General features: G+C 44.6%; 1 protein-coding gene across 4 annotated transcripts in view; it reads left to right on the top strand.

Moving 5' to 3' along the window:
- Positions 1-24376, top strand: part of MAP3K20 (mitogen-activated protein kinase kinase kinase 20) — a 252134-nt gene that overhangs the window by 175069 nt on the left and 52689 nt on the right. For all 4 annotated transcript variants that reach the window (XM_033945057.1, XM_033945056.1, XM_033945059.1 and 1 more), the window contains exons 12-14: positions 6737-6767; positions 6867-7006; positions 13818-13880. In XM_033945057.1, the coding sequence (XP_033800948.1) occupies positions 6737-6767; positions 6867-7006; positions 13818-13880 (234 nt within the window). The remainder of the gene's footprint in view (positions 1-6736; positions 6768-6866; positions 7007-13817; positions 13881-24376) is intronic.

The raw sequence follows: 24376 nt of genomic DNA, 5'->3' as shown, positions 1-24376 counted from the left end.
AGAAAAACTACCGCCTGCTCAAGGAGGCGGTAGCAGCTAGCGCCCATGGGCATTTTAGCACGCGCTATTCCATGCGTTAAGGCCCTAACGCACCTTTGTAAAAGGAGCCCTAAGTTATGCATGTATCGTCCAAATCCACTCATGAGCAGTTTTAGGGCTGACATAAGTACTCACTCCTAAATAAATACACGTGCATGTTTATGATTATTTGGTATGCCACATTTATTCAACAAAGGTCAAGACGGTGTACATTACAAGAATTTAAAAGAAAAGAACTCCAGGTTAAAATAGAAAAGACCATACAACCAAAGGCCACTAATATCTGATTACCTAATACTCTGTGGACTGAATTCAGTAAATGGCGCTCAAAAATCAGTGCTGAATGATCCTGTAATGGGCATTCCAGGACTGGCACCCTTTATAGATAGCTTTAAAGTCAGGATTCGTGTCCAGATTTGGGCACAAGGATTTACACCAATTGAAACCAATCCTAAGCGTTCCCAGAATTCAGTAATACTATACTCATCTTCAGTGAATACTCCTGACCTGCCCTTGTCCCTCCAATGGCCACACTCCCTTCTCAGTTGCATGCTTTAAGATTTGCACATAGATCTTCATAGAGCAAATCAAAAATGACCTACAAGGGCCTATTACAGCTCCACAAGTAAATGCTGAAAAAGGACTTGGCATGAGGAGTCACAAATACCTAAAAGATCTTAAGCATATCTATAAATAACACCTGATCAGTCCAAAGGATCTCTTCTGGAAAGAGTAAATCAGTATGTGGACCTATTTTGAACCCATTAGTGCCAGTATGATGAATTCTTATTTTTACTTTTACAACTGCATGTGTGGTTTTGGCATCTCCAGTCCTTGTATTGCACATCATCCAGAGGTCTTCCATTCCTGTTGATGTTTAATACTTTGGTATAGTGACAGTTTTGGACCAGATTTAGCCAGTGTTTATACTAACTTAATAGATTTGGCCTTCTTACATCCAGCCACCCCAGTATAACGAAGATAAGTGTTCCAAAGAAGAGCAAAACCTACCACTTTCATGATGAATGGGAAATGGCCTACTTCTTCATCATGATGAAAGACAAGTGTTTCTGTCTAATTTATAACACCCCAGTATCCTTACCCTAAAAGGATAATCTGGAACGTCATTATAAGGCTCTGCATAGCAATAAGTTTGATGCTGATTTTCCACCCAAAAGTGAAATTCATAAACTGAAGCTCAAAGAACTTAAATCGATGGTGAAGCCAAGGTCACATTCGGTCAATGCAACCATAGCATCCTTCAAGGTCAGCAACCTGATTGCAAAGAAATGCAAACCTTTCACTGAAGGGGAATTTGTAAAAGATTGTTTTCTTGAAGCAGCTGACAATCTTTTTGAAGGATTTAAAAATAAGAAAGAGATCATAGCTGCTATTCAAGATGTACAATTGTCAAGAAAAACTGTCGTGTGGTGAATAGAAAAAATGTGTGAAGACACAATTGAACAATTGTTGGAGGATGTTTCAAATTGTGTTGCTTTCTCATTCCAACTGGATAAATCTACAGACATAAGAGTCATAGCCCAGTTACTAGTCTTTATCCGGATGGTTTTTAAAGACTTCAGTGTTAAAGAAGAACTACTTTGAATGATTTCTTTAAAAGGGAGAACTACCAGTCAGGAAATATTCAGTTCTTTCCATTCTTTTGTGACAAAGTATAATCTTCCATTGCATAGACTTGTTTCCATCACTACTGATGGAGCAAGAGCAATGATAGGTGAGGTTAAGGGTTTCATAGCCCACTGTATATAGCATGACGACTTCCCAGATTTCCTTTCTTACCACTGCATCATTCACCAGCAAGTTTTGGAAAGCAAGAGACTCAATACAAAGACTGTCATGGACATCACTTTCAAAACTGTAAATTCAGTTCATGGAAGATCACTTCAAAGATGGCTTTTCAATCTTACTCTTGATGAAGGGGCAGCGGAAATCATTTTGCACACAGATGTAAGGTGGCTAAGTAGGCACAAATTTCTGCAAAGATTTTGTGATTTGCTGAATGAAATAAGAAGTTTTTTCAAGGAGAGGGGAGATGACCAAGCAGAGTTGGAAGATGAGGAGTGGTTATGTGATCTGGTATTTCTCGCTGATTTTAGAGGTGAACTAAGTTGAACCTTGAACTACAAGGTAAAAACAAATGCATTGGCAAGATGATAAGTAACATCCTACAAGAGCAAATTTGAGCTAATGATGACTGACCTTGCAAACAACACTTTTGATCATTTTCCTAATACGCAGGACCATCTGGGACAATATCCAAATTTTGTTTTTCAGAACAAGAAGTATGGGACTGAAATCTGTTCTGTTATCCAGGAATTCGAAAATAGATTCTGTGACTTCCAAAAAAATTGGAACAGTTGTGAAGTACTTGTCATACCCATTCAAAATAGATGTGGACATTAAAGAAACTGCAGCTGCTATCAGTAAAAATTACTCATTGAACAAGCCATCCCTTGAAAACAAAATATTAACCCTTAAAATGACATTTTTCTCAAGACCCGTGCTGAGCAAGAATTGTTTTGGAAGCTAGTGCCTAGACACAAATTTCTCAACTTGAGAAGATGCAGTGAAGCTGTATACTCCTGTTTCGGTTCAACTTGTATTAATCTGCATTTTCCCATCTGAAAATGACAGAGTACACAATGTTCCAACATGACAGATGAACATCTCCAGGATTCCCTGAGACTGGCCCTCACGCAATATTCACCCAACTTCAAAAATCTGGTGCATGAAATGCAGGCTCAGACATCTCACTAATGAGCAAGAGCGAAATATTAAAGATTGTGCAAGATCAGCCTGGATCAATACTCGACCTAAATTTAACACAAATTATTCAATAAAAGTTAAAGAAAATTATTAAGACAGTTGAATAAAGTTATTAATCAATAAAACTTTAAGAAAAAATGTACTTTCCATTTCCCCTCACAGTTCTTACTGGATCTTCGTCTCTCTGTTTTGTTTTTGATAAATTTGTTTAACAACTGATCACATCCAAGTAAATTACAGAAGGCTCATTAAAAAGGGGGGGGGGGGGGAACCTCCAACTTTATTGGATTAAAATTTAATTTGAAACTCATTTGAAACTTAATTTTCATGGTGGTAGATCACCGGCACTTTTGGCCAGAAAAAGTAGATCACAACCTGTTCGAAGTTGGACATGCCTGCTGTATACTCATAAAACACATGCATATTCATGCAAACTTAGGAAGAATATTTGTATGTGCCTTATATCAGATGTAAACATCTGTACCTTTCAGGGGGATGAGATGGAAAGAGCTATGCAGGCACACATGGTTTCTTAATAAAATGGATAATCAAAATGAGTGGATAAGAATATTTTTAAGAAGTTCAAAAAACGCTACCAAATTGACACTTTAAAATTTTTCACAAATGTGAGTTATCTTAATTGTCATCAAGTTTCGGAAAAACTTAATTATTACCTCTCTTTAGAAACTAAATTTTGAACTAGTTGTAGATGTGTAGAGCAGTGTATCACAAACTGTGCTGTGGCACACTAGTGTGCCGCCCAAGATTCCAGGTGTGCCGCGAGATGCCGGGGAGGAGGAGAGGCACTGGCTGACTGTCTACAGGACATGCCTCTCGCGGCGAGAGGCACATCCTGTAAGCAATCAGCCGGCACCAACACCTCTCTTCCAACTCCTCTCTGTGCCTCTTTCCATCCATGCACCCCCCCCCCCCCACACACACACACACACCTCCAACTGGCAGCTCAAGGCCCCATCTGGAGGGCCTTCATGCATGCGTGGACATCTGACATCATTGCATCGATGTCTGCAGACTTCCGGATGTCCTCAAGATGCGGCCACCAGTTTAGTGTGCTGCGATTTTGTAGTTTGCAAGACAGTGTTTTGGAACAAAGAACTAGTGTTGCATTACAGTAGTCTGGTCAAAATAGGATTAGGGATGGCACTAAAATTCAGAAAGCCTCTGTTTCAAAGTATTATCTGATGGATCTGTGGAAATTGGAACACTTACAGCCCTACTACTGTATATGAAACTACATCGGTTGCCCATAACCGCAAGGATCAAGTTTAAATTAGGCCTTTAAGATCCTGACAAGAAATGCTCCCGACTACCTAACAGAGTTAGCCACCCTACTCCAAGGTGCCTCTCAACAGCTATTCTACCAGAAATCTTTTCCACTTAAAATTCCCAGTATGCAACATTATAAAGTCTACCAAGCAATTTACCCTAACCATCCAATATCAATTAGCAAAATGCTGGAACTAATTACCACTTACACTACGATCTTGTGACCACTAAATCAGATTCAGAAAACTTGTAAAAGCTTTTCTGTAACAAGACAGGGAGCTTAACCCTAAAGTAACTGAAATGGTAATTGTAAAATCCAATTTCCAAACTGTCTAATGCAACTCCTGGGACATAATGATGAGACAACGATGACCCATATGAACTTGTAACTATCTATTTGTAACTTTGACTAAACTGTATTAATAGTTGTACTGTACTTGCAACTCTATTGAATTTCTGTGTCAAACTGTCCATTGTAACTTCCTGGGTAACTGGCCCAACCTCTTGTATTTTAATCCAACCTTAAACTGAATAGGTAAAGGTGAAATAGAAAACCTGATTAACATAACATAACATTTCACACCTAAAAAGGGAAAAAATGCTTGAGTACCTGAATAAATTCATGTAAACCGTTTTGAGCTCCCTTGGGAGAACAGTATAGAAAATTGAATGAATAAAATTTAGGCAGTCAGTTAGGCATAGAAATGGAAGTATTCTATAATTCCATGCCTAAATCCTAGGAAGGCCCATGACCTGCTCATGCCCCTCCTTTGGCCTAACTAATTAAGTCTAATTAAAGCCAATTGTGAGGTGTTGAGTGCCAGTATCAGTACCGATTAAGCCTATTGTTCAATTAAGTTAGGTGCCGATATTGGTGCTTAACTTTAGGCAGACTTTATAGAATCAGTCCTACCAGTCTGGGTAGGATTCACACACATAATTTATACAATACTGAATTATGCACATGTCACCAGAATGAGGAGCGCTTATGTCAGTTTTCGTAAGCAGTGACATAGAGCGAGGTACCTTGAGTAGTGGCGCCCCCATGCCCTCTTCTCTGCTCCTGCTCCTTCCACGCCATCCCCCCCCCCCCTGTTGAATGCAAGTGCCTATTCTCCCATACCTCTTTAACTTCCCCGGCGCAAGCAGCATCTCCAACTTGCTGTCATCACTAGCCTCGGCTGTCCTTCTGATGCCATTTCCTGATCCCGTGACCAGTAAGTGACAGAGAGAGCGCTGAGGCTGGCACGAGCAGCGAGTTGGAGCTGCAGCTTTCTCTGGCAAAGAGTTAGAGGTACAGGGGGCATGAAAGGTGCATGCATGGCGGGGGAGGGGAGGAAGGAGCGGAGGGGGGAAGAGAAGAGGAGAGGTGCCAGTGCCCCCACAAAGACAGCGCCTGGGGCAGTCCGCCTCCCTTACCAGGCCATTTCTCGTAAGTATTCACATGTAACCCATAGGCACTTCTTTTTGCTGTTAGGCTAACATTCTATAATGTGAATTAGGCACTTACATTCCTTTATAGAACAGACTTCTATCCGGCACACAGTTCTAGAATTACCCCCTTCATGTCTATCTCCATTGTAGTATGATATGATAAATGCAGGAATACATCTGCACAACATGTGTTTCAAGTCCTTTCCCAATACTGAGCCTTAAATAACTATGTCTATTGGGAACAGTTTAGCCAGACCTGCTGTGTGCTGCTGAGAAAATCAATATTGGGCTATCATTCAACAAAACAGCTTTTTCTTACTGCACTGCACATATCTAGAAGATTACATTTCGAACATAGGTATCTCAAAACACCCTCAAACTTTAAAATGAGAGACCATCAAGGACATAGGTTGATATACTTTGAGACTCTGAGTTCTGAAGACATCCTGCATTTTGGAATGTGAAGCTTATAAAGAACAGATTAGCAGTCCCATCCGCCATTTCCAGCTTGCCTTCCAATCCCATTCTCCCCGGCAGTTTCTCAGCTCTCATCTGCTGTAGGGTGAGAGAATTTGTAAAGGAAGAGAAACATTCTCTACATGACCAGATCTGAATAAGCAATTTATCCCCGAATATGCTTAAAGAATATTTCTGAAATGTGGCAGGTTAATGCATCTTGGGACTGACCCTGACTGCCAAATCTGAATGGGGAAAAAGACTTTTTGGTGAAATGCCAACAGTGTTAAAAATCAGTTTAACATAATAGCGCCATCAGGCTCCTACCTATTGCAGCTCTTCTGTGCTCCCACAGTATAGATCATTACGAAAGAAATCTTAAATATTGTGCATGCATTCTTTGAAAGAAAAATACCTGTAAGGGAGAAAAGTGTCAGCACAATGTAAATCATTTTTCAGCCTTCAGGTGGTTGTTCAGGGAAAGAGATAATTGAATATTTCAGAGTTTCTCTCTATGAATTGCACTGCAATTTTAGTTGTTATTTTGCATTTATGACTATATGATGCAGAATAAAGGTATTTATTACAGGGGTGATGATTGAATAACTCTTCTAAGTCCTTAAAACTTTGCTTGTTTTCTGTGTTGCTTTGACATCGTTGTATTTTAAAAAAACATTATTTGGACATTTAAAAACCTTGCATCCATAATTTCCAAGTATTTTTCCCCCCACAGTATTTTTGGATGAAGCAGCTGGTTAAAAAAGGTAGGTATTTTACTGTATAATTCACAAGAGCGCTTTCTGGTAAAAGGACTGGATAAGTGGCAGCAGTGGATATTACAGAGTTTCTTCTTTTCTGCTAAGGTGATGCTTCCGAGGAGCAGAGTGGATATGCCAGCGTATTTAAAGAACACCATATCACAGGCAAACAGTTGCTCCTATTGAGAGAAAGTGACATGAAGGATATGGGCATTGTCTCCAGGGGGCACATCATATATTTAAAGGTACAGTACCACCACAGAATTAACTGTCTATGCAGGACTTGAAAAAACAAAACAAAACCCAACCACCACCACATTTTCTGCTCTTCATAGTTCAAAGTTAATGCTAAACTTTGAAGCCCACAAATGTACAGGAACAGTGCTCAGGACCAAGCTATTGACCAGACTTCAGTCTAGAAATACGAAGGGAAAGATATGCTTCTTTGATCATTGAGAGTTACTCTGCTCTAGCAGAATTCTTGTACTCCCTGGTAGAAGTGGTGTTTTGCTCTCTGTTTACTCTGGTTGGCTTCTTTATAAGCACAGGCGTCCACTGCCCCCCTTTTCACCACAGTATATGTGATTAGCAGGGCCCACTCCACCAGAACAAAGGATATGCAGCCGTACAAAAATAAAATAATGGAATCTTTTATCCCAGATGGTACGGCCAGCGGTGGTTATGCTTTACATCGCTGAGCTCTGAAGAGATGCTGTAGTTTTTGAAACATGAAAGCGTCAGTCAGGAGAGAGCCTCAGCACTGTATGCTGGCGCCATGCTGTTTTCAGTTTATCTTCCGTGCCCATCCTCCCCGGCATACTCTGCTCTCAGTTATTGTAGATAGCTAAAGTAGGAGAAAAGCCCTCTCTTAAAGATACAGGATCTTTGTCAAGTCTTTACGTAGTTGAGATCTGTAATAAATGGAGTGCTATGATCTATGGCTACTGATCTTAAGTTTTAATTGATATATTTCTATTAATCATACTCCTCTACTGATTCACCAAAATATTAAGATCCTAGGTATAACATTCGACACTAAATTATCATATCATGATCATATAAGCAATGTGGTTAAATCTACCTTTTTTAGATTACGCCAAATTCGATCTGTTGCAAAATTCTTATGCGAAAAATCCTTAAATATCTTAATACATTCCTTAATCATTTCCAAATTAGATTATTGCAATGCTTTGTTCATGGGCATATCCCAAAAAGAAATCAGACGCCTTCAAATCATACAGAACGCTTCCATAAAAATAATTCATAAAGCAAAGAAATTCGACCACGTCACTCCTTTACTTAAAGAATCCCACTGGTTTCCCGTGGCACATCGTATTCTATATAAAATTTGTCTGCTTACGTTCAAATCAATAATATCCCAAACCCCAGCTTTTATTTTTAGAGTTCTAATTCCCTATATAACTACAAGAACACTTAGATCTCAGGACCAACATCTATTGGCTATTCCTTCATTGAAAGTTATAAACACTAGACGGCTTACTATTTTTTCAGTGACCGCCCCACAATCTTGGAATAATCTTCCTATTTATATAAGAGAAGAAAAGAACTTAGTTAATTTCAAGACTAAGCTCAAAAGTTTCTTATTCAATGATGCTTTTATTTAATAATCAATGATGTTTTTAGTTAATATATAATTTTATAATCTTTCTTAATCTTTTATATTCTTATTTGCGCTTTTTCTCCCTCCCTATTGTTGTAATCCTGAAATATAAAATTTTGATTCAGAATGTAACCCTTTAAATATAGTTTCCCTAATGTGTCATGATTGTAAGTTTTTGTAATTATGTAATTTTATTTGTCTATGTAATAACTACCCCAAGTTTTTATTCACTCATTATTGTTTGTATATCGCCTAGAATGTAGAATAGGCGATTAATCAAAATACATAATAAACTTGATAAACTTGATATACACTGATAATTTATCCATGAAGCAAGAAAAGGGTAAAATAGGTGCTTATTGGGTAAACACAGGAAAATCACTGCTTTCACTAGTACTGTCTCACCCCTCATCCGGCTTCTCTTGTATCCTTAGGAGCCGATGCAGAAAGCTGTGTGGCAGAGCCTTATGCTGACAGCTGAGTGCACGGCTTCTAATGTGATTGTAATGCTGAAGTTTTGCTCACTGGTGCAATAAGTTAATCGTATGCGAATTTGAATTGCACAGAACTTGCGCACTAAGCAGGTGAAGCACATCAGTCGCTTGCACGCGGTTTCTGCACCGAGGGCGGCTAGAACTGTGCGAGCAAAACAAAAGTGTTGGCACACTGGAATGTTATTCTGTGGACAAATGTCAGAATCGCAAAAAAAATTTGCGTGCTTAAAAATTTGCAATGCTGATTTTTAAACCCAGAAAAACATTCCAGCACATGCACACGTACAATTTTTTTCTGCTCGGACTTGTGTGCAGAACTGTTACCTCCCGTTCTATCTTAAGAAAGTTATGGGTACTGTTATGCTCATGGCAAAAAGAAACAACTTGCATTAAGTCCTCCCAGAAGCTACTGCAGAAGAATGAGCCAACCCTTCTATGCCTGTTCAGGTCTTAGGTTGAGTTCACCTTAAAGTACTTATACTATACTTTTCTGCAATGAGACCAAATATCTAGGGTTACCAGACATCCAGGAAAACCCGGACATGTCCTCTTTATAGAGGATTGACCGGGGTCCTGGCCGGACTTTCCAAAACCCAGCATTTGTCCAGGTTTTGGAAAGCCATGACGAGCTCCTGCGCCTGGAGGGCCTCTGAGCATACGTGGATGATGTCACACACATCCGCGCATGCTCCAGGCCCTCCAGATGCGACTGGAGCTCGTCCGGAAGAAGAGAGGAAGCTTTGTGGAGGCTGGGCTGGGGCAGAATGGGGCAGGGCTGGGGCTGAACGTGGTGGGGATGGAGGTAGAGCAGGGCAGGGTCATATGTCCAGGGTAACCCTACAAATAGCTAATAGCCTAATTGCCATTCATTTTAATATGCTGTGCACTGGTGTCTTAACACGAGGTTTTGTGCAGGGTTAACTTCTGTACAAACACCTTTTTAGCAACATATGCCTAGAAACTGAGCACAGACGTCGTGCAAGCCACATGCTTCTATCAGTGCTACCGTCATGCATCAGCCCCTCAGTTATGGTGCCTTTTCTGTGCTAATGGTACCGACGTGCGTATGATGTCATCATGGTGACAGCCACACACGCGCAAAGGCTTCCAGACGTGGCCTCCGAGTTCAGGATTTCCAAAACCCAGAAAACTACCAGGTTTTGGAAATTCCTCTGGGCGCCTGGACAGTTCTCTAAAAAGAGGACATTTCAAGGTTTTCCCAGACGTATGGTAACCCTACCAATGAGAGCATCTAACTTCCCTCTTCTCTTTAATCCCCTCATTCCCTCCTCAGAATAGCTCTCAGTGGACTACAGTCCCCAAACTACACATGATACCACTGTACCCCCAGTATAACAAGATTGTGCAAACAAGAGATTAGGATAAAGTTTGTGACTTTTAACCTAAAAGCCAGACTTCAAATCAGCACTTTGAGAGACCATATGTCACCATCCCTACAGTACCAAAAGACCAGTGCAACAACATGATACTGACTTCAATTACAGAATCCCTGTAGTGAGTCAGGGGGTTGATAAGACTCTATCATGCTTATAATTGACCTCACTGTCTGGCTGTAGGAATGATATTTAGAAAATGACAGCAGATAAAGACCATATGGTCTATCCAGTCTGCCCAACCATATCATCTACTACAGTGGTCTTCATTCATTTTTAATTTGGGGCCACTTTGGATCCAAATGAGCTGGGCCGTGACACTAATGACCAGCCTGTGTCAATGTCATCCATTCCTACCATCCTAAAGAACAGTGATCTACTATCTCTTCCTCTCCTGAACTGTCTGTTCCCCACTTTCTTAAATTCAGTTAAAGTGTCCACAACCTCCACTGTGAGGTCATTCCATGCATCCACCACCCTTCATTAAATCTAATTTAAACAAGGCCACTGCTTCCATTATTGCCAGGGCTCTAACACTAAGGCCTGCTGTCGGCTCTAGTACACTGGGTTCCCCTGCACAGAGCAGCCTTGTTTTGGCCAACACAGAAGACCCTGACCTTATGATAAATGCTGCAGGAACACTTTTGGATTTTCTAAAAATATGATTTGCACTTGTAAGCTTCTTCTTTTATTGGATTGCAAATGAAGAGATTACTCTTCTTTCTTTTCTTTTTTTTTTTTTTTTTTTTCCAATAATTCATGTTTAAACTTTTGTTTCTTGTGTCCAGACCTGCCAAGAGAGGTTTTGGGCCTCATTTAACATTGCTCTCTGGAGCCACATCCCCTTTCAAGCAATCCATCTAAGGGCTCCTTTTATGAAGATACGCTAGCGTTTTTAATGCACGCACCAGATTAGCGTGCGCTACAACACGCGCTAGCCGAAAAACTACCGCCTGCTCAAGAGGAGACAGTAACGGCTTGCACGCATGGCATTTTAGCGGGCGCTATTCCGCACATTAAGGCCCTAACGCGCCTTCGTAAAAGGAGCCCTAAGCTTTATTCACATAGACATATTTGTGCTCTTGTTGGTGTCAGGTATGCCATTTTTGCTAACCCGAATTTTGCTGCCCTTTTCATGAAAAATCTTCAGGCACATCGTATAAAATCACTACCATGGAGGTCGATAATCCTGAATTCATTATTTTCACAGTCTAAAAGTATGCTTTCTTTTACTGTTTAGCAGGTCATCACAATAACTGGCTGGCCCACATCATCTCAAGCACTTCATCCTACTTAAACTTCAGGAAGCTATTAAAAACTAATCTTTTCATCCGATTCATACCCTAAGACCCTATGCTCACCCTGGCCCCTTCTATCTCTCTATGTTCTTTACACAGATTGTCTTGACCTTCTTCCATGTACCATTTCATTGCCATAATTGTACCCATCTTTCTTTCTGTTTGTACCATTTTTTCTCTCTGTTGTACCATTTTTTTCTCTACCACCTAATTTTCTCTGACTGTAACATTGTACCATTTTCGTTGATTAAGAACATAAGAACATAAGAAGTTGCCTCCGCTGAGGCAGACCAGAGGTCCATCTCGCCCAGCGGTCCGCTCCCGCGGTGGCCCATCAGGCCCATTGCCTGAGCAATGGTCCCAGACTATCCCTATAACCTACCGCTACTCCTATCTGTATCCCTCAATCCCTTTATCCTCTAGGAACCTATCCAAATCTTCTTTGAAGCCTTGTAACATGCTCCGGCCTATCACAGCCTCCGGAAGCGCGTTCCATGTATCCACCACCCTCTGGGTGAAAAAGAACTTTCTGGCATTTGTTTTAAACCTGTCCCCTTTTAATTTCTCCAAGTGCCCCCTTGTACTTGTGGTTCCCCATAATCTGAAAAATCTGTCCCTGTCTACCTTTTCTATACCCTTCAGGATCTTGAAGGTTTCTATCATGTCTCCTCTAAGTCTCCGCTTTTCCAGGGAGAACAGCCCCAGCTTTTTCAGTCTGTCAGTATACGAGAGGTTTTCCATACCCCTTATCAGTTTAGTTGCTCTTCTCTGGACTCCCTCAAGTACCGCCATGTCCTTCTTGAGGTACGGTGACCAGTACTGGACACAGTACTCCAGATGAGGTCGCACCATTGCACGATACAGTGGCAGGATGACCTCCTTTGTCCTGGTCGTGATACCATTCTTAATGATACCCAACATTCTGTTTGCTTTTCTTGAGGCTGTGGCGCACTGTGCCGACGCCTTCAAAGATGTGTCTACCATCACTCCCAGGTCTCTTTCAAGGTTACTTACCCCTAGCAGTGATCCCCCCATTTTGTAGCTGAACATCGGGTTCTTTTTCCCTACATGCATGACCTTGCATTTCCCTACGTTAAAGTTCATTTGCCATTTTTTGGCCCATTCTTCTAGCATCGTTAAGTCCCTTTGCAGATCTTCGCAGTCTTCCATGGTTTCAACCCTGCGGTAGAGTTTGGTGTCATCCGCAAATTTAATAACTTCGCAATTTGTTCCCGCCTCCAGGTCATTTATAAATATATTGAACAGGAGCAGTCCCAGCACCGATCCCTGCGGAACTCCGCTCGTGACCCAATGCCAGTCTGAGTAATGGCCCTTTAATCCAACCCTATGTTTCCTGTCTGCCAGCCAGTTTTTGATCCATCGGTGGACCTCCCCTTGCACCCCGTGTTTCCACAGCTTTTTAAGCAGTCTTTCGTGCGGTACCTTGTCGAAGGCTTTTTGAAAGTCAAGGTAAATGATGTCAATGGATTCCCCTTTATCCACCTGTCTGTTTACCCCCTCAAAGAAGTACAATAAGTTTGTGAGGCATGACCTACCCTTGCAGAAGCCGTGTTGGCTCGACTTTAGCTGTCCATTGTTTTCTATGTGTTCGCAGATACTGTCCTTAATCAGTGCTTCCATCATCTTTCCCGGGACCGAGGTCAAGCTCACCGGCCTGTAGTTTCCCGGGTCCCCCCTTGAACCCTTCTTGAAGATGGGCGTGACATTTGCAATTTTCCAATCCTCCGGGATCTCTCCAGTTTTTAAGGATAGGTTACATATTGTCCAGCCCTTCTTCGTTGTAAACCACCTCGAACTACTATGGCTTTGGCGGTATATAAGAAATAAAATTATTATTATTATTATTAAGTACTTATGAGATCGACATTTGTCACTCAGTTTTGAGATCAAGATTTTGGAGATACTAGTGATGATATATTTTGTTAAATATTCTTTCCAAATGTAGGGCAGTGGTTCTCAAACCTATCTTAGGGAGCCACCAGTCAGCTGGATTTTCAGAATATCCCTAATGAGTATACATGAGACAGATTTGCATGCCTCCCACCTCCATTATGTGCAAATCTGTCTCGTGTATATTCATTAGGGAGATCTTGAAAACCCAAGTGGCTGGTGGTCCTCTAGGACAGGTTTGAGAACCATGGATGTAGGGTTCAAATACTGTTAAACAATCTTTGCCTTCCTTCTCCCATTAGATCTGGTATATTTACAACTTTCTGATTTTTTTGCAGACTGCAATAGAAATGTTAACTCACGATTACTTGACTCTGTTTCACTTTCCACCACTGACTAAGGTAAGTAATGTGTTTACATGTCATATTTCTTTTGCTTATAGATACCACAGTATGTTGTGCAGCTACATACGTGCATGAGTGAGATGTCCAGGTCAGGATGTACTCATTTCCAGTGGTACTTTAGAAAGAGATCTGCTGGTATAGAGCCTTTTCTAAGATACCGTGTTTCCCTGAAAATAAGACAGTGTCATTTATTAGTTTTGGGTCCAAAAACGCACTAAGGCTTATTTTCGGGGATGTCTTATTTTTTTCATGTACAACAACCATCTTCCTTCCTCTCTTCAACCCCAGTTCTTCCTTTTTTCTTTCTCCCCCTCCCTCATGTGTAGCATCTTTCCTCCTTTCTCACCCATCCCCTTGTGCAGCATCTTTCTATCCCTCACTCCTATCCCACTGTGCAGCAGAATCCCACTGTGAGACCTGACATACCTCTGCTCTGAGGCCTCCAAAAACAGCAGCGGCGGTAGCGCTCTGAATGGACTGCTTTGCGGCCTTCCCCGCTGGGACCTTCCCTCTGCTGCATCACTGGGGTGGGGGGGTCGCTGAATTGATAAGTCTGACGAGTTTGACGAGTCATATTGGGCAACACTAGTATCAGGGATAGAGTCGGGAAGTGTAGGGGCCACTTGAGAGGGGCTACGGGGGTCGATGTTAACAAGGGCTTATTTTTGGGGTAGGGCTTATATTAGGAGCACCTTTAAAAATCATGCTAGGGCTTACCGTATTTTCGTGATAGGTCTTATTTTCAGGGAAACACGGTACATGCTGGAGTGCAGGTATTTTTGCTGACATATACATGAATCTGGCACTTTCCACAGGTTCATAGACAACGGCGCGAAAGACAAAGGCGCGCCCGGACAATTGAGCGCAGCGCAGAGGTGCGCGCCACTCAAAATTACTGTTTTTAGGGGCTCTGATGGGGGGTTTTGTTGGGGAACCCCCCCACTTTACTTAATAGACATCACGCCGGCATTATGGGGGGTTTGGGGGGTTGTAACCCTTCACATTTTACTGTAAACTTAACTTTTTCCCTTAAAACAGGGAAAAAGTGATGTTTTCAGTAAAATGTGGGGGGTTACAACCCCCCAAACCCCCCACAACGCGGCGCGATGTCTATTAAGTAAAGTGGGGGTGTTCCCCCCACACACACCCCCGTTGGAGCCCTAAAAACAGTAATTTTGAGTGGCGCGCACCTCCGCGCTGCGCTCAATTGTCTGGGCGCGCCTTTGTCCCGGCGCGCTTTTGACCTGACACCCTTTCCACATGGAGGTATTCACAGTTGCACATGTAAGTGGCTGTTTTTCAACTTCTACATGTCTGTGCCAACACCATAGGTGTTGAAATGGTGGGGGGGGAGAGGGCCACATGGGCTCTGGCCCAACCAAAGTTTTCATGCCGTTCCCTTCTCCTTCCTGACCAGGAACTTGTTTATTTGCTTCAGCTGCTCTGTCTGTCCTATGGCTTCTGGCACTGTGTGGCTGTTAAAATCAGTGACTAATTCCCTCAGAATCATCAGAAGATAGAGCAGCTGGAATTCCCTATTTTTGAGGCAGATTTAGAGGTGCCAAACATTTAGGGGAGGGGAGCTGATGCTGGGATTGTGAAAAAAGAAGGCTTGGGTCATGGCTAATAAGGGAGCAGATAGGGAGATCAGAGTTAGGCTTGGAGATGGGTCTGATAGAGAGGCTAGAGCTGGGAGAAGGAGAATGAGGGCTGATGCAAGGCTATTGATGCAAAAGGGGATGATGATGGCAGATAGTGGAGTGACAGAAGGGGACCCAATGTGGGGACCAGGGACATACAAATAGACAGAAACTAAGGGGTGGGGGGTGGGAGAAGGCATATCAAACTGGCTGACAAGGGGGAAGGTGAGAGAAGGGGGCTAGTGCTTGGAGATAGGTATGATGTTGGGGATGGGTGGAGGGGGCTAGGGGTGGAAGAAGGAAGAGAAGAACAGTTACTCATATTATATATTATGTACATAAAATTGACTAATTAAATCAGAGTGGAAGCTGGGGCAGAGCTTGATCCCCAAAACAAAAAGGTGTTCTCCTACCACTGGCCAGCATGTTTCTTGTATAGTTACACCACCAAAGGAACCGAAAAAATGTCCCCACAATGATCACACAAAGTATGAATTCAATAGAGTAGGGAAGAAGCTGCAGAGGAAAGGCCCTGATGAGGCTAGTCATAAGCAATCTGTTTACAGCGCTGCCTCTAAGTTGGCCACCACTGCTTCTTTGGGAGGGCCCATTGATAAGAGAAGCTGGCTTCACACGGACAGGGAGATTTGATCGGAGGCCAGACCCACATGGGGAAGGGAGGGGGGTTGTTGGGTCAGGAGCAGAACGGTAGGGAGATGCCATGGGGAAGGGGAAGGGGACAAGGATGGTGGACTGCAATTGGGGGGAGGAGGGGACATGGATGGTGGAACAAAAGTGGAGGGGGGTGAGAGGAAAGGACATGGATGCTGAACCTGCAGGTTGAAGGGGAGGGGAGGGGAATGTAAATGGGAGTGGGAAGAAAGTGACTCAGACCAGAAAGGAGAGTGGAAAGGGAAGAAGAAATATGAGTGAGAGAGGTGGTGAGATAGGGTGAGAGGATCTGGATGCTGGACCTACAAGAGGGTGTGGGGAAATGGTAGAGAGAGGAAGAGAGTGACTCAGACCAGAAAAGGTTGGTGGGAAGGGAGGAAGAGATGTTTGTGCATGGAGAGAGGAAGACAGACCACGGGCAGTAAGGAACGGAATCAGGGTGCAAATGAGAGAAGTGGTTGGCTGGGTGGGGTGGGGTGGGATGAGGGGATGTAGATGCTGGACCCACAAGGGGGTGGGGGGATGGTAGAGAGAAGAAGAAAGTGTGACCCAGACCAGAAAGGCTTTGGGAAGGGAGGAAGATATTCATAGCCAGTGAAGAGAGGGAGAAAGATGCTACACCATGAGGGCCAGGGTGGGGATTCAGGGTATGAGTGAGAGATGTGGGATTTAGAGGGAGATAGAACTGCAGTTGGAGTGAGAAAGGGAAAGAGGTAGGGTTACCATACATCCAGGAAAACAGTTTGTCTGGGTTTTTAAAGTTCCTGACCTCAGAGCCACTTCTGGAGGGCATCTGCGCATGCGCGGATGTCAGTACGATGATGTCATACACATGCATACATGTGCGTGATGTCATCATTTCTACATCCGCACATGCGCAGACATGGTCCCAAGCTTGGGGCGATTCATGTGGGAGCAGGTTGGGAGGCAAAGCTGGAGGTAGAACGGGGCAGGACAAGGTGTCCTCTTTTTTTCATAGAGGAAATCTGACAACCCTAAACAGAGGAGGCTGGAACCTGAGAAAGGAGAAGACAGGAAGGAATTTCAGGCCTTAGGATGGGGAAATTTTATGTGAGGAGGGGGGATTCCTCTGTTCACTAAATCTTTCAGAGGTTTCAAGGTGCAGGGAGCTACTTTGCCTCTGCTGTCACGACAACAGGGAGGCTATCATGCACACTGTGTGGACTTCTTCCATTGCCAAGAGCAGAGAGTTACTATTGGCTTTTTTTAAAGATTCAGAGTTTTATCAGCCTGAGAACTGTGTAAAGAAAGACAGAATATCTAATAACCCTACAGCAGCTCTCACACCTATCCGGAGTCCTCCCCCCCCCCACCCCCATGGGATCCAGTGCTTGCTCACCCAACGCTGCTATAACTGCCCAGGCCTTTGCAACCCAGAAGCTTTCTCTCTGCTGTTGCTTCCTGTACCCGCATAGGCGGGAATCAATAGCAGAGAGAAAGATTCTGGGTTACCAAAGGCAGCTTGTTTACTTCACTGACGCTGCCAGTGGCCAAAGAGCTACAGCAGCATTGGGTGAGCATGCACCGGATCCTACGAGGGTGGGATAGCATAAGGAGGGTAAGAAACATGCTGTAGCCCAGGGATGGGGAGGAAAGGGAAGAAAAGATGCCAGACCTCCAGGGGAAGAAAGGGAAGTGAATGGGCAGATAGAGATGACAGACCACAGGAGGGGTGATAACAGACCACTGGACGGGGAAAGGGGGGAAGAAGAGAAAGATGCCAGACCAGAGAAAAGAAGGAGGAGGGAAAGATTCCAGACTAAGGCAGAGGGAGGGGAAGGGAAAGACATAGATGCCAGACCACAAAGGGAGGAGGAGGGAATGGGAAGGATGAGAGAGAGATATCAGACTATGGGAAGGAGAGGATAAAGATCCCAGACCATAGGAGGGGGAAGGGGGAAGACAGGGAAGGGGGAAGCCATAGGAGAGGGAAAGAGAGGGTGGAGATGGTGCACAGGGATGGAGGGGAAATGGAGAAAGAGGGAGAATGTAGTGCACAGGGATGGAAGGGGTGGGGAAGGGAAGAGAGATGGAAGAAATGTTGTTTATGGCTAGATGAGAATAGGGGAGAAGAAAGAGGAACGAGATGGCAGATATGGATGGTGGGGAAGGGCAGAAAGAGGGAGGAGATAGATGGGAAGTGAAGACATGGAAAAGTAGAAAGATTTGAGGAAGAAAGTTGAATGTTAAAAGTTAATGCTAAAGATGGATGTAGTACCACATTCACTCCAAAAACCGCACCAAAAAACAATCAATTGAACTTGCTTTATACATCCTGATTAACTAAGCTTATATCTGCTATAATAAAACCTTTAGCGCGCATGCACTTCAATCTTCGTGATCCCTGCGTCCATGATCCGTGCCATACATGCACAGTAGAAGGAGCCAGCAGCGGTTTCCCAATTGCCCTCCCTCGGCAACACTGGCTCCTTCTATTGCGCATTCGGAGGCACCTTAAGCATGGACGCACAGAGGCTGCTACCGCGGCGATGACTCCCACCTCCTGCCATCACTCCGTCTAACAGGACCAAGGAGAGCACAAAAATAACAGAAGCAGGCAAAAGAGTTATTTAAGGGTAGGTGGGAGAAGGGGGCTGGAGCTGAAGCGTCTCAGCGCACGAGAACAAAAGATAGACACACAGAAAGATAATGGGCAGGGAGAGAGACAGACAGAAAGAAAGACAGACAGACAAAGTGGTCTAGGGAGAGAGACAGATAGAAAGAAAGACAGACAAGGGGCCACGGAGAGAGACAGGCAGAAAGACAGTCAGTGGGCAGGGAGAGAGACAGACAGAAAGAAAGACAGACACAACCCCCCTCCCCCCAGCGACCACCCCCCCGAACTCCCGATCGGCCCCCACCGCCAACCCGCAAACCCCCACCCCCACCCCCCTTTCCCCGTACCTTCAACGTTGGCCGGACAGACGGATGCCAAGCCCGCCCATCCGGCAGGCCAGCCGGGTCCAGAATGGGGATGGATTGGCCTAGGCAGCAGAAACCCCATCCACAGGTGGGGCCTGAGGCGCCTGGGCCAATCAGAATAGGGCCCAACCCGTCTATCCGGCCAACGTTGAAGGTACGGGGAAGGTGGGGTGGGGGGATCGTGGGGTCGGCCGGGGGGGGGGGGGTCGCGGGTCAGTGGGGGGCCAATCTGGGGCTCGGGGGGGGCGGTCATTGGGGGGAAGGAGGTTGTGTCGAGGGCAGGAGGGCCTGGGATCCCTCCTGCCCGTATTGTAGTGGGGAGTGGGGGGTAGGGGGTCGCCGGGGCCAGGAGGGCTTGGGCTCCTTCCTGGCCATATCGAGTCGGGGGGGGTCGCCGGGGCCAGGAGGGCTTGGGCTCATTCCTGGCCCGATTGTACTCGGCGGAGGAGGAGCACGATCGCCGGGGCAAGAGAGCTTGGGCTCCCTCTTGCCCCGATGTCGTCGGGGGTGCCGCGGCTGCCGCGGGGCAAGAGGGCTTGGGCTCCCTCTTGCCCCAATGTCGTTGGAAGGTGCCGCGGGTGCCTGGTGCAGGAGGGCTTGGGCTCCCTCTTGCCCTGATGTTGTGTGTGTGTTTGGGGGGGGGTGATGTATCACGGCAGGAGAGATGGCTCATCTCCCCTACCGCGATGCCATCACTCCTCTACCCGAACTGCCGTGTGTCGCGGCAGTTCAGGTATAGGAGTGATGGCATTGCGGTAGGGGAGATGAGCCATCTCTCCTGCCGTGATGGTTGCAGTGGTTGGGTGGGTAGGTTGCCGGGCCACTGAACTGATCACGCTAGCGGCCATCAGTTCAGCGGCCCCTTTTTCGGCACTTAGACCTGGTTTGACTTCGTCTAAGTCAAAAAGGTATAAGTGCCGACTAGGCAACCTGCCTAAGGTTTTGGTTATACCTATTGCACGCCTAGGTGTAGGTCGGCCCACCTCCCGCCCACCGCCCTTTCCCCTCCTCTAAACACGCATCTTTTCTCTCTGTGCATTTAGAGGCAGGGGAAAGGCCTAAGCTGGTTTTAGATACGTCTAAAAACCAGCTTTGGTTATGGGTACTTGGACGATCAGGCTTTTTGATCGTCCAAGTAGCCATTTAGGACACTTTTTAGACTTTTTTTTTTTATTATTATGAACCCTATAGGGTTTATCTGTGTTCTGCATGGCCAAGTTTTCTGGTAGGAATGAATGTTGTGAAGCATTGTTGGTGTCATGGCCCCAAGTAGAAAGATATTTGTCAGCAATTTGTCAAGGTTTTGGAATGCACTGAGCTCGGAGCAGCACCTGGAGGGTCTCTGCGCATGTGTGAATAATATTCACATGATGGCATCACATGTATGAGCGTGATGTCATCGCGTTGACATCCACGCATATGCAGAGGCCCTCTAGAAGCGTCCCGGAGCTCAGGGAAGGAGACACAATATCCGTGCAGGGGCGGAACATGGCGAGAATAGGGAGGGACCAGGGAAGAACTGGGTGGGGGTGCTTGTCCTCTTTTTTTTTAAGAGGATATCTGGTAACAGAACCCTGAATATACTCGTAAAAGAGAATTTCTATTTCCAGTGCAATAAGTAAATCATTCTAGACAAGCTGGTTCTCTCCCAATGTCCAAGAGCTATCTGCAGAAGGAATTTACTCTGGATTTTTTCTCTGACTCTCTTCTACTTCACAGGGAGCTTCTTCCACCTGCAGTTTTTCCCTTCAACCCATGAGCTAGAAGTTGTGTTTCTATTTTTTTTCTCTTATTCCGTGCTTTCCATGCTCAGAGCTTTCACCTTAGTTTCAGCTCTGCACACAAAGAGAAGACGCAGACTCCGGACTGCAGCTAACAGGCCAATCCATGGTGGTACATGTTAGCCAGCCTACACAAGTATTTTCTGGAGCTCGGGGCCATCCCCAAATTTATTTCTCACTTACTTATTTGCAAGGCTTTGAGAACAGGCTGTTAGGCACTCTTTGGAGGCTCAGCGGTATCTCACAGAGTGACTGTTGCATTTTTTGCCCCCTCCCCCTACTTCTCTAATTATAACTGTCGGTCCTTGGGGGTGGAAGTACAATCAATCTCCATGTCTGACTGGGAGCCCAAAGATCAGTGTTGAAGAGGCATTCCCAGCTTGAGGCAATGATTCTTCTCCTTTCCTGCTACTGTAAAGAGCTGAGGTAGGCTGCAGCATATGTTCAGCACAGGTCCCGTGATGACTGTGTCTGCTGGCTCTGCTCGAAAGAAGTAAGTAACATCGGAGGGGGATGGACCAGCAGCTGCAGTCATCGCAGGACTTTGCAGTAATTCCCCACGTCTGCCGGTCCACCCCCTCTGTCATCATTTACTTCTTCCAGAGCAGAGCCGGCAGCTGCAATCATTGCGGGACCTTGCATAGCATTGGTTTGGAGGGAGAGAGAAAGGAGCATGGAAGGATAGTGGAGGGAAAGAAAGGGGGCAGGGTGGTATGGACGGGTGGTGGAGGGAGATAAAGGGGACAGATGATGATGGAATTGGTGTTCAGAGAAAGGGGATAGAGACATAAGGGGAAGGATACTGGATGGAAATGGGTTGGAGAGAAAGAAAGGGGACAGATGCTGATGGAAGTGGGGGGAAGGGAGAGGAGAGAGTGAAATGCCAGACCATGGGGGTGTGGGAGAGGGAAGGGAAGGAGAGGAGAGATATGCCAGACCATTGGAGGAAGGAAGGGAAGAAGATGGATGCTAGACCAATGGGGGTGAAGGGAGAGATGGAAGGGGGGGGGTATACAGTTTCTGGAAGTGGCATAGAAGCAGAGAAGATGCCATATAGAATGGGCAGACAGTGGATGAAAGGAAGAGAGTGACAAGAAGATGAGGAAAGGAGAAACCAGAGAAGACAAAGGTAGAAAAAAAAAATTCTATTTATTTATTTTTTGCTTTAGGAGACATGCGTCACTGTTTCTGTGATGTTGCATTGTATGCAGAGTCCAACTTCTTGGTTCAGTTTAACCTTTGTCTATGTATTTCTATTTTATCCCCCCCTTTTACAAAACCATAGAGTGTTTTTTATCACCGGCCGTGGTGGTAACAGCTCCAACACTCAGAATTTTATGAGTGCCTGAGTTTTTAATACTGTGGCTAAAAACCACACTACAGTTTTGTAAAAGGGGGAGGGGTTAGTTTGTGAGTACATATTCCATACTAGGTGAAGGTGTTTTCTGTGTTCTGTGTGTTCGAAAGACATGGTTTTCTGTTAGGATTGACTGTGCAGGATTGACCTGTAATAGTCTGGCTTGTTTAGTTTTACAATGGGTTTACTGATGTATTGCTCACTGCAGTATGTAAGATGCTGCCTTTTCCTAGGTACACTCTTGTGGGACGTGTGGATTGTTACTAAAAATCATGTTTTTCATACAGATGGGGAGGGGGGTGTCAAAAAATGATGAGCCCCTGGTGTTACATATGCTAGGTATGCCACTGTGCTGGGGTTTTGCTTTTTCCCTGTGCTGCTAATTAAAAATAATAAGTAATACAATTGGCGGCAGCAGTGAGAAGGGGGCAGTGACGGTGGCTGCCGCGTGGGGCAGGAGATGGAGGCGGCTGCTGCTGGAAGTAGCACAGGGCGCAGTTCTGCGGGCTGCTCTGGGGAGGACTAGATTATAAAGTGAATCCCGCGGTGGTGCCTTTGGCTGGTTACATCCTGGAGATCGAGACAAGCTGCAGGTAAGCGAGCCTCTGCCCGGGGATCGTGTCACGGGATCCGGGTAAGGCGGGAGCTGCAGGCAGGCACTTCCTGTCTGGGGCAATGCTGGCTGCAGATGGGGTATTAGACGGGGACATTGTGTTTGTACCCTGAGCTCTCTGTTCTTCTTTTTACTCACTCTTTAGTGTAGCGATCACAACACCGATGTTTACTCTGCATCGGAGTGCTCCTGCTTGGGTTTGCTGGCACCAGGTTTTCCCTGAGCGGGGATCGCAAACTTTGCGGGTCAGCTCTCCCTCAATGGGCTAGGAGTTTTGCAATCCACATCATAGATGTGTATGGCTTGGATTGGTGCAAAGTTTTCGCCCTTTTTTTTTCCTGTTCTGTTTCTACCTCGTGTTGGCTACAGTGCACCTCCCTTCCCTGTGATAAAGCAGCTCAAGATCTCTAGGGGTTTGTTTGTTTGCTTGCTTTGTTGTTTTGTTGCAAATTAACATACATGGAGTGGAACGTACTAGAGGAGTTACAGATTTGGTTGTTTATACATACATATGGGTTACAGTTGGACGACATAGAGTGAGGCAGTTGAGAGGAGTTGCAAACTTGGTTATTAATATAGACTTATGTTTCGGATGGTATTAATGCTTTACAGTGCATTTGAACACTTTTATATATGTATGGAAAGGGTTCAGAGTTAAAGTCCTGGGCAAGTAGGTGGGAAGGGAAGGAAGGGGGGATTTGTTCAGAGATGTTTGAGGCTTCCAAAGAACTAAAACTACACTGGCACTGGTAAGGTAATCTTTGTTGTTTGTTTAGAATTTTAAAATAAAAAAAATACAAGTGGAAATAAAGAAGTAACTAAGAAAACAGGTGAATGGGGGTGGGGCAGGGCTAGGGAGCCCAGTGTACTTGTGTGCCTAGGGGCCCTCAAAGAATTAATCCTGCCCTGATTGTGTACGCAAGAATCTGTTATAAATGTCTGTGTGTGTAAGGATACCACTTCCTAAACAAGCATCATTCTTTGATGTGATTGGTCCTTAAAAACTAATGGCAAGTAATTTTATTTTTTTAGTTTAAATGTCTTTATTGAATTTCATAAAATACAATAATTCAACACAACAATTAATCTAATGATATTTAAGCCTTACTCCCCCCCCCCTCCAACAAAATTGTAAATGTAGACTAATTGGGAAAACAAACCAGAAAGACAAGTCAATTAGCATGTATTCTACAATAGTCATCTAAAAGAGCCCAAACCCTCTTAAAATATCAAACTGAACATCACCTAACAACAGCTACTTCTTCATATTTATGCATCAGACAGACTCCCATCCACCATGCAGGAAAAGAATGAACTGGACTATTTTTCCATTCTGATAAAACATGCTGACCCATAAGAACATCAAATAATTTGGCCTTATATTTTTTAACTAAATGCGATAAGATAGCAGAACACAGCTATACAGCTCTATTCAGAATCCAAAGATTTCTTGCACTCATTGCCAGACTTCACCCCAAAACATTTTA

This window comes from Geotrypetes seraphini, chromosome 5 (assembly GCF_902459505.1).
Source record: "Geotrypetes seraphini chromosome 5, aGeoSer1.1, whole genome shotgun sequence".
Lineage (NCBI taxonomy): Eukaryota > Metazoa > Chordata > Amphibia > Gymnophiona > Dermophiidae > Geotrypetes > Geotrypetes seraphini.
The sequence above is the reverse complement of the archived record's forward strand: the minus strand, read 5'-3'. Positions and strand labels throughout refer to the sequence as shown.